At 29.5% G+C, this 14911-nt stretch overlaps 1 protein-coding gene across 3 annotated transcripts in view; it reads right to left on the reverse strand.

The window, feature by feature from the left end:
* Positions 1-14911, reverse strand: part of LOC119496811 (CUB and sushi domain-containing protein 3-like) — a 303171-nt gene that overhangs the window by 96312 nt on the left and 191948 nt on the right. For all 3 annotated transcript variants that reach the window (XM_037784390.1, XM_037784391.1, XM_037784389.1), the window contains exon 47: positions 524-712. In XM_037784390.1, the coding sequence (XP_037640318.1) occupies positions 524-712 (189 nt within the window). The remainder of the gene's footprint in view (positions 1-523; positions 713-14911) is intronic.

Below are 14911 nucleotides of genomic sequence, written 5' to 3' on the forward strand. Positions count from 1 at the left end.
CCACATTCAGAACATGGATGATGAATATAGAGAGCTGCAGGAATGAGTCATACAACACGGAAATGAGTCAGCAGTTTAGAACACTTCCGGTTCCCTCGTCTGGAAGTCAACGGGGTTTTAGTAAGAGGTCTGAAATCACAGGCTGAAGACATTTTAATGTTTTGTTCATCACCATAAAATACATCAATAAATATCCCACTCATGAGTTTTGAAGCGTTTACGTGTCTTCAAAAAGACGGTTGCTAACAAGCGGCTAAAGAAGAAGAAGAAGAAGAAGAAGAAGAAGAAGAAGAAGAAGAAGAAGAAGAAGAAGAAGAAGAAGAAGAAGAAGAAGAAGAAGAAGAAGAAGAAGAAGAAGAAGAAGAAGAAGAAGAAGAAGAAGAAGAAGAAGAAGAAGAAGAAGAAGCACTGACATTCATAACAACACGATCACATCAATAATTTCAGTTGAGTAACTTGTATCTTGCTAACTACATTTTTTTTACCAAAGAAGAAAAACACCAAACCTTCCAGCAGAACTTACCATCAAATATTTCCAAGATGTCAAACTCCTTCTCCGTCTGGAAGAGCTCAAAGTGCAGAGTCATGTTGTAACCCTTCTCCACGTTGATCAGCCACGAGCACATCTGGAGGTTGGGGTAGTGATCGGGGAAGCCCGGACTCAGGATCACCCCCGTTGAGTCGAAACGCACCTCGTGGGCTGGACATTGGACTGGAAGGACAGAAACAATACATATATATGTATATTTAGTATTAGAGGAAGACAAGCAGACAGGTTGGAAGAGGGAAACGAAAACCTAGTGGAGGCATCAGAGGTAGAGGAGAGGGAGGGGAAGGCACAATTAGAGACACGGCAGGATGAGGAGAGGGGAGGAAAGACAGCGACGCTCCACCGTGACGGCAGAAATTACACTGAGAGAATAACTAGTCCTGAAACAATCACACTCCAGACACACTGATACGGCTCCTATAGAGGCTGAGCTGGGGAGTCTGCTGCTGTCACCATGCACCTCCTCCCATATCTATCCATCACACTATAATACCATCACACTATAATACTATCACACTATAATACTATCACACTATCACACTATCACACTATAATACTATCACACTATCACACTATAATACTATAATACTATCACACTATAATACTATCACACTATCACACTATCACACTATAATACTATCACACTATAATACTATCACACTATCACACTATAATACTATCACACTATCACACTATCACACTATAATACTATCACACTATCACACTATAATACTATCACACTATCACACTATCACACTATAATACTATCACACTATAATACTATCACACTATCACACTATAATACTATCACACTATCACACTATCACACTATAATACTATCACACTATCACACTATAATACTATCACACTATCACACTATCACACTATCACACTATCACACTATAATACTATCACACTATAATACTATCACACTATCACACTATAATACTATCACACTATCACACTATCACACTATAATACTATCACACTATCACACTATAATACTATCACACTATCACACTATAATACTATCACACTATAATACTATCACACTATCACACTATAATACTATCACACTATCACACTATAATACTATCACACTATAATACTATAATACTATAATACTATAATACTATCACACGATAATACTATAATACTATAATACTATCACACTATAATACTATAATACTATAATACTATAATACTATCACACGATAATACTATAATACTATAATACTATAATACTATCACACGATAATACTATAATACTATAATACTATAATACTATAATACTATCACACGATAATACTATAATACTATAATACTATCACACTATAATACTATCACACTATCACACTATCACACTATAATACTATCACACTATCACACTATAATACTATCACACTATAATACTATAATACTATAATACTATAATACTATAATACTATCACACTATCACACTATAATACTATCACACTATCACACTATAATACTATCACACTATAATACTATCACACTATCACACTATCACACTATAATACTATCACACTATCACACTATAATACTATCACACTATAATACTATAATACTATAATACTATAATACTATAATACTATCACACTATCACACTATAATACTATCACACTATCACACTATAATACTATCACACTATCACACTATAATACTATCACACTATAATACTATCACACTATCACACTATAACACTATCACACTATAATACTATCACACTATCACACTATCACACTATAATACTATCACACTATCACACTATCACACTATAATACTATCACACTATCACACTATAATACTATCACACTATAATACTATAATACTATAATACTATAATACTATCACACGATAATACTATAATACTATAATACTATCACACTATAATACTATCACACTATCACACTATCACACTATAATACTATCACACTATCACACTATAATACTATCACACTATAATACTATAATACTATAATACTATAATACTATAATACTATCACACTATAATACTATCACACTATCACACTATAATACTATCACACTATAATACTATCACACTATCACACTATCACACTATAATACTATCACACTATAATACTATCACACTATCACACTATAATACTATCACACTATAATACTATAATACTATAATACTATCACACTATAATACTATCACACTATAATACTATCACACTATCACACTATCACACTATAATACTATCACACTATAATACTATCACACTATCACACTATAATACTATCACACTATCACACTATCACACTATAATACTATCACACTATAATACTATCACACTATAATACTATCACACTATCACACTATAATACTATCACACTATAATACTATCACACTATCACACTATCACACTATCACACTATAATACTATCACACTATCACACTATCATACTATCACACTATAATACTATCACACTATCACACTATAATACTATCACACTATCACACTATAATACTATCACACTATAATACTATCACACTATCACACTATAATACTATCACACTATCACACTATAATACTATCACACTATCACACTATAATACTATCACACTATAATACTATCACACTATCACACTATAATACTATCACACTATAATACTATCACACTATCACACTATCACACTATAATACTATCACACTATCACACTATAATACTATCACACTATCACACTATCACACTATCACACTATAATACTATCACACTATCACACTATAATACTATCACACTATCACACTATCACACTATAATACTATCACACTATCACACTATAATACTATCACACTATCACACTATAATACTATCACACTATCACACTATAACACTATCACACTATCACACTATAATACTATCACACTATCACACTATCACACTATAATACTATCACACTATAATACTATCACACTATCACACTATCACACTATCACACTATAATACTATCACACTATCACACTATAACACTATCACACTATCACACTATAATACTATCACACTATCACACTATCACACTATAATACTATCACACTATCACACTATCACACTATAATACTATCACACTATCACACTATAATACTATCACACTATCACACTATAATACTATCACACTATCACACTATCACACTATCACACTATAATACTATCACACTATCACACTATCATACTATCACACTATCACACTATCACACTATAATACTATCACACTATCACACTATAATACTATCACACTATCACACTATAATACTATCACACTATAATACTATCACACTATCACACTATAATACTATCACACTATCACACTATCACACTATAATACTATCACACTATCACACTATAATACTATCACACTATCACACTATAACACTATCACACTATCACACTATAATACTATCACACTATCACACTATCACACTATAATACTATCACACTATCACACTATCACACTATAATACTATCACACTATCACACTATAATACTATCACACTATCACACTATAATACTATCACACTATCACACTATAACACTATCACACTATCACACTATAATACTATCACACTATCACACTATCACACTATAATACTATCACACTATAACACTATCACACTATCACACTATAATACTATCACACTATCACACTATCACACTATAATACTATCACACTATCACACTATAACACTATCACACTATCACACTATAATACTATCACACTATCACACTATCACACTATAATACTATCACACTATCACACTATAATACTATCACACTATCACACTATAATACTATCACACTATCACACTATAATACTATCACACTATCACACTATAATACTATCACACTATAATACTATCACACTATCACACTATCATACTATCACACTATCACACTATCACACTATAATACTATCACACTATCACACTATCACACTATAATACTATCACACTATCACACTATAATACTATCACACTATCACACTATAATACTATCACACTATAATACTATCACACTATCACACTATAACACTATCACACTATCACACTATAATACTATCACACTATCACACTATCACACTATAATACTATCACACTATCACACTATAATACTATCACACTATCACACTATAATACTATCACACTATCACACTATAATACTATCACACTATCACACTATCACACTATAATACTATCACACTATCACACTATAATACTATCACACTATCACACTATAATACTATCACACTATCACACTATAATACTATCACACTATCACACTATAATACTATCACACTATAATACTATCACACTATCACACTATCATACTATCACACTATCACACTATCACACTATAATACTATCACACTATCACACTATAATACTATCACACTATCACACTATAATACTATCACACTATCACACTATAATACTATCACACTATCACACTATAATACTATCACACTATAATACTATCACACTATCACACTATAATACTATCACACTATCACACTATAATACTATCACACTATCACACTATAATACTATCACACTATCACACTATCACACTATAATACTATCACACTATCACACTATAATACTATCACACTATCACACTATAATACTATCACACTATCACACTATAATACTATCACACTATCACACTATAATACTATCACACTATCACACTATAACACTATCACACTATCACACTATAATACTATCACACTATCACACTATCACACTATAATACTATCACACTATAACACTATCACACTATCACACTATAATACTATCACACTATCACACTATCACACTATAATACTATCACACTATCACACTATAACACTATCACACTATCACACTATAATACTATCACACTATCACACTATCACACTATAATACTATCACACTATCACACTATAATACTATCACACTATCACACTATAATACTATCACACTATCACACTATAATACTATCACACTATCACACTATCACACTATAATACTATCACACTATCACACTATAATACTATCACACTATAATACTATCACACTATCACACTATCACACTATAATACTATCACACTATCACACTATAATACTATCACACTATCACACTATAATACTATCACACTATAATACTATCACACTATCACACTATCACACTATAATACTATCACACTATCACACTATAATACTATCACACTATCACACTATAATACTATCACACTATAATACTATCACACTATCACACTATAATACTATCACACTATAATACTATCACACTATAATACTATCACACTATAATACTATCACACTATCACACTATAATACTATCACACTATAATACTATCACACTATAATACTATCACACTATCACACTATAATACTATCACACTATAATACTATCACACTATCACACTATAATACTATCACACTATAATACTATCACACTATCACACTATAATACTATCACACTATAATACTATCACACTATCACACTATAATACTATCACACTATAATACTATAATACTATAATACTATAATACTATCACACTATCACACTATAATACTATCACACTATAATACTATCACACTATCACACTATAATACTATCACACTATAATACTATAATACTATAATACTATAATACTATAATACTATCACACTATCACACTATCACACTATAATACTATCACACTATAATACTATAATACTATAATACTATCACACTATCACACTATCACACTATAATACTATCACACTATAATACTATCACACTATAATACTATCACACTATAATACTATCACACTATCACACTATAATACTATCACACTATCACACTATAACACTATCACACTATCACACTATCACACTATCACACTATCACACTATCACACTATAATACTATCACACTATCACACTATCACACTATCACACTATCACACTATAATACTATCACACTATCACACTATAATACTATCACACTATAATACTATCACACTATCACACTATCACACTATAATACTATCACACTATCACACTATAATACTATCACACTATCACACTATAATACTATCACACTATAATACTATCACACTATCACACTATAATACTATCACACTATAATACTATCACACTATAATACTATCACACTATCACACTATAATACTATCACACTATAATACTATCACACTATCACACTATAATACTATCACACTATAATACTATCACACTATCACACTATAATACTATCACACTATAATACTATCACACTATCACACTATAATACTATCACACTATAATACTATAATACTATAATACTATAATACTATCACACTATCACACTATAATACTATCACACTATAATACTATCACACTATCACACTATAATACTATCACACTATAATACTATAATACTATAATACTATAATACTATAATACTATCACACTATCACACTATAATACTATCACACTATCACACTATAATACTATCACACTATAATACTATAATACTATAATACTATCACACTATCACACTATAATACTATCACACTATAATACTATCACACTATAATACTATCACACTATAATACTATCACACTATCACACTATAACACTATCACACTATAATACTATCACACTATAATACTATCACACTATCACACTATAATACTATCACACTATCACACTATAATACTATCACACTATAATACTATAATACTATAATACTATAATACTATCACACGATAATACTATAATACTATAATACTATCACACTATAATACTATCACACTATCACACTATCACACTATAATACTATCACACTATAATACTATAATACTATAATACTATAATACTATCACACTATCACACTATAATACTATCACACTATCACACTATAATACTATCACACTATAATACTATCACACTATCACACTATAATACTATCACACTATCACACTATAATACTATCACACTATCACACTATAATACTATCACACTATAATACTATAATACTATAATACTATAATACTATCACACTATCACACTATAATACTATCACACTATCACACTATAATACTATCACACTATAATACTATCACACTATCACACTATAATACTATCACACTATAATACTATCACACTATCACACTATAACACTATCACACTATAATACTATCACACTATAATACTATCACACTATCACACTATCACACTATAATACTATCACACTATAATACTATCACACTATCACACTATAATACTATCACACTATCACACTATAATACTATCACACTATAATACTATAATACTATAATACTATAATACTATCACACGATAATACTATAATACTATAATACTATCACACTATAATACTATCACACTATCACACTATCACACTATAATACTATCACACTATAATACTATAATACTATAATACTATAATACTATAATACTATCACACTATCACACTATAATACTATCACACTATCACACTATAATACTATCACACTATAATACTATAATACTATAATACTATAATACTATCACACTATCACACTATAATACTATCACACTATCACACTATAATACTATCACACTATAATACTATCACACTATAATACTATAATACTATAATACTATAATACTATAATACTATCACACGATAATACTATAATACTATAATACTATCACACTATAATACTATCACACTATCACACTATCACACTATCACACTATAATACTATCACACTATCACACTATAATACTATCACACTATAATACTATCACACTATCACACTATAATACTATCACACTATAATACTATCACACTATCACACTATAATACTATCACACTATAATACTATCACACTATAATACTATCACACTATAATACTATCACACTATCACACTATAATACTATCACACTATAATACTATCACACTATAATACTATCACACTATCACACTATAATACTATCACACTATAATACTATCACACTATCACACTATAATACTATCACACTATAATACTATCACACTATCACACTATAATACTATCACACTATAATACTATCACACTATCACACTATAATACTATCACACTATAATACTATAATACTATAATACTATAACACTATCACACTATAATACTATCACACTATAATACTATCACACTATCACACTATAATACTATCACACTATAATACTATAATACTATAATACTATAATACTATAATACTATCACACTATCACACTATAATACTATCACACTATCACACTATAATACTATCACACTATAATACTATAATACTATAATACTATCACACTATCACACTATAATACTATCACACTATAATACTATCACACTATAATACTATCACACTATAATACTATCACACTATCACACTATAACACTATCACACTATAATACTATCACACTATAATACTATCACACTATCACACTATAATACTATCACACTATCACACTATAATACTATCACACTATAATACTATAATACTATAATACTATAATACTATAATACTATCACACGATAATACTATAATACTATAATACTATCACACTATAATACTATCACACTATCACACTATCACACTATAATACTATCACACTATAATACTATAATACTATAATACTATAATACTATCACACTATCACACTATAATACTATCACACTATCACACTATAATACTATCACACTATAATACTATCACACTATCACACTATAATACTATCACACTATCACACTATAATACTATCACACTATCACACTATAATACTATCACACTATAATACTATAATACTATAATACTATAATACTATCACACTATCACACTATAATACTATCACACTATCACACTATAATACTATCACACTATAATACTATCACACTATCACACTATAATACTATCACACTATAATACTATCACACTATCACACTATAACACTATCACACTATAATACTATCACACTATAATACTATCACACTATCACACTATCACACTATAATACTATCACACTATAATACTATCACACTATCACACTATAATACTATCACACTATCACACTATAATACTATCACACTATAATACTATAATACTATAATACTATAATACTATAATACTATCACACGATAATACTATAATACTATAATACTATCACACTATAATACTATCACACTATCACACTATCACACTATCACACTATAATACTATCACACTATCACACTATAATACTATCACACTATAATACTATAATACTATAATACTATAATACTATAATACTATCACACTATCACACTATAATACTATCACACTATCACACTATAATACTATCACACTATAATACTATAATACTATAATACTATAATACTATAATACTATCACACTATCACACTATAATACTATCACACTATCACACTATAATACTATCACACTATAATACTATCACACTATAATACTATAATACTATAATACTATAATACTATAATACTATCACACGATAATACTATAATACTATAATACTATCACACTATAATACTATCACACTATCACACTATCACACTATCACACTATAATACTATCACACTATCACACTATAATACTATCACACTATAATACTATCACACTATCACACTATAATACTATCACACTATAATACTATCACACTATCACACTATAATACTATCACACTATAATACTATCACACTATAATACTATCACACTATCACACTATAACACTATCACACTATCACACTATAATACTATCACACTATAATACTATCACACTATCACACTATCACACTATAATACTATCACACTATAACACTATCACACTATCACACTATAATACTATCACACTATAATACTATCACACTATCACACTATCACACTATAATACTATAATACTATAATACTATCACACTATAATACTATCACACTATCACACTATCACACTATAATACTATCACACTATCACACTATAATACTATCACACTATAATACTATAATACTATAATACTATAATACTATAATACTATCACACGATAATACTATAATACTATAATACTATCACACTATAATACTATCACACTATCACACTATCACACTATCACACTATAATACTATCACACTATCACACTATAATACTATCACACTATAATACTATAATACTATAATACTATAATACTATAATACTATCACACTATCACACTATAATACTATCACACTATCACACTATAATACTATCACACTATAATACTATAATACTATAATACTATAATACTATAATACTATCACACTATCACACTATAATACTATCACACTATCACACTATAATACTATCACACTATAATACTATCACACTATAATACTATAATACTATAATACTATAATACTATAATACTATCACACGATAATACTATAATACTATAATACTATCACACTATAATACTATCACACTATCACACTATCACACTATCACACTATAATACTATCACACTATCACACTATAATACTATCACACTATAATACTATCACACTATCACACTATAATACTATCACACTATAATACTATCACACTATCACACTATAATACTATCACACTATAATACTATCACACTATAATACTATCACACTATAATACTATCACACTATCACACTATAATACTATCACACTATAATACTATCACACTATAATACTATCACACTATCACACTATAATACTATCACACTATAATACTATCACACTATCACACTATAATACTATCACACTATAATACTATCACACTATCACACTATAATACTATCACACTATAATACTATCACACTATCACACTATAATACTATCACACTATAATACTATAATACTATAATACTATAATACTATCACACTATCACACTATAATACTATCACACTATAATACTATCACACTATCACACTATAATACTATCACACTATAATACTATAATACTATAATACTATAATACTATAATACTATCACACTATCACACTATAATACTATCACACTATCACACTATAATACTATCACACTATAATACTATAATACTATAATACTATCACACTATCACACTATAATACTATCACACTATAATACTATCACACTATAATACTATCACACTATAATACTATCACACTATCACACTATAACACTATCACACTATAATACTATCACACTATAATACTATCACACTATCACACTATAATACTATCACACTATCACACTATAATACTATCACACTATAATACTATAATACTATAATACTATAATACTATAATACTATCACACGATAATACTATAATACTATAATACTATCACACTATAATACTATCACACTATCACACTATCACACTATAATACTATCACACTATAATACTATAATACTATAATACTATAATACTATCACACTATCACACTATAATACTATCACACTATCACACTATAATACTATCACACTATAATACTATCACACTATCACACTATAATACTATCACACTATCACACTATAATACTATCACACTATCACACTATAATACTATCACACTATAATACTATAATACTATAATACTATAATACTATCACACTATCACACTATAATACTATCACACTATCACACTATAATACTATCACACTATAATACTATCACACTATCACACTATAATACTATCACACTATAATACTATCACACTATCACACTATAACACTATCACACTATAATACTATCACACTATAATACTATCACACTATCACACTATCACACTATAATACTATCACACTATAATACTATCACACTATCACACTATAATACTATCACACTATCACACTATAATACTATCACACTATAATACTATAATACTATAATACTATAATACTATAATACTATCACACGATAATACTATAATACTATAATACTATCACACTATAATACTATCACACTATCACACTATCACACTATCACACTATAATACTATCACACTATCACACTATAATACTATCACACTATAATACTATAATACTATAATACTATAATACTATAATACTATCACACTATCACACTATAATACTATCACACTATCACACTATAATACTATCACACTATAATACTATAATACTATAATACTATAATACTATAATACTATCACACTATCACACTATAACACTATCACACTATAATACTATCACACTATAATACTATCACACTATCACACTATCACACTATAATACTATCACACTATAATACTATCACACTATAATACTATAATACTATAATACTATAATACTATAATACTATCACACGATAATACTATAATACTATAATACTATCACACTATAATACTATCACACTATCACACTATCACACTATCACACTATAATACTATCACACTATCACACTATAATACTATCACACTATAATACTATCACACTATCACACTATAATACTATCACACTATAATACTATCACACTATCACACTATAATACTATCACACTATAATACTATCACACTATAATACTATCACACTATCACACTATAACACTATCACACTATCACACTATAATACTATCACACTATAATACTATCACACTATCACACTATCACACTATAATACTATCACACTATCACACTATAATACTATCACACTATAATACTATCACACTATAATACTATCACACTATCACACTATCACACTATAATACTATAATACTATAATACTATAATACTATCACACTATAATACTATCACACTATCACACTATCACACTATAATACTATAATACTCAGTAGGTGACACAGATAACTTTGTATGGAACACGACTCAGTCAAAACCCAGTATCTGTCTGGACCGTTCACGGTCAGTCTGTGAATTTGCGGCTAAATTGTTCCACCAGTAGTCAGAGGTCAGAGGTCAGAGGTCAGAGGTCATGTCTATCATGTTTTGTGAACAGTTTTTTCCACTTATATCTTAATGTTTGATTGAAAGACAACTTGTAATGAAGCAAATGACATTCAGTGATAGTAAATGGTAACATTCACTAGTCAGTATATTATACATTTTATACAAGGTGAAAGGTATCAGCATGACATACAGTCTGCAAGGTTAACAGTATTTCAGTTTTTCATTAAAGCATTCATCATATAAGTGGTGTGTAACAATATAAACATACTTCACTAAAGTGTATGTCATCACTGCGAGGTTGCTGCTGTATTTATTCCTAGATGGAGTGTTAATGGAGCAGCTACGATGTTAGCATAGCCTGGCACTGATCCATCCAGACTCCATTCAGAAAACAAGCATTTTAAAAGTTGTCTGCTTGTCGTCATGAACAAAGCTGCAACAGAGGTTATATCTGGAGGACAGCGAGGCGAAAATGAGCTTGGCGCTTGGTGTGAATGCACGATAACACAATACGAAGCACAACATAACGTAACTTAAAGGAGACATGGAACCGCTGACACGCTCCCCAGAAAACAACACAGAACTGTTCTCCGCCTTTTCATTTAGAAAGAGCAACGACCAATGAGGAGACTCCAACAGTCAGCCGACCAATCCTGTAACCTCATCAGTCAGTCAGTCAGTCAGTCAGTCAGACAGTGACAGACCTTTGCCTTTGTAGGGGTGGCCCTCTGCGGTCCAGACAAAAATTGTGTGTGCGTGTGCGCGTGCGCGTGCGCGTGCGCGTGCGCGTAAGTTCATGTGCATCGGCTCTGAGTTTTCCCTTCATTTCCTGTCTGGCGTGTCTGAACTAATGACAGTCCCGTCTCTTTGCTAACAGAAGTTTGTCTTCCGGGCCACTAGTGAAGAAACATGACGTATATAAAAGGTTAATGCGAACAACTGTTCCAGATGAAAAGGTCACTGGAAACAAATCGGACATATATCAAGAAAGAGCAGGCAGAGGGGAAGAAGTGTAACACGAAGCCGTCTGCACATCCCCGCCGGCTGCCGAGGTTTCAACGAGAGCCGCCGTCGGCTCAGAGATAACAAACAGATATGATCTCCAGAAAGTCTAAATAACAATCACACAGAACACCTCTGCAGGAACACAGGTCAAGAAATGTCTCATTATATTATCAACAACAACAAAGAGAATAACTGAATCAAAGAAAAAAATAGATATAAATAATACAACAGAAGTGTAAGAGGATTTAACACGGCAGAATCAATATGTATAAAAACAGAGTAGAGTTTTCATTAAGGGGGAACAAACCTCAACCCCGTCTATTCAGGAATACATTAACATAGCAATTTAATATGGAATAGCAATACTT

Source organism: Sebastes umbrosus, chromosome 11, assembly GCF_015220745.1.
Source record: "Sebastes umbrosus isolate fSebUmb1 chromosome 11, fSebUmb1.pri, whole genome shotgun sequence".
Classification (NCBI taxonomy): Eukaryota; Metazoa; Chordata; class Actinopteri; order Perciformes; family Sebastidae; genus Sebastes; species Sebastes umbrosus.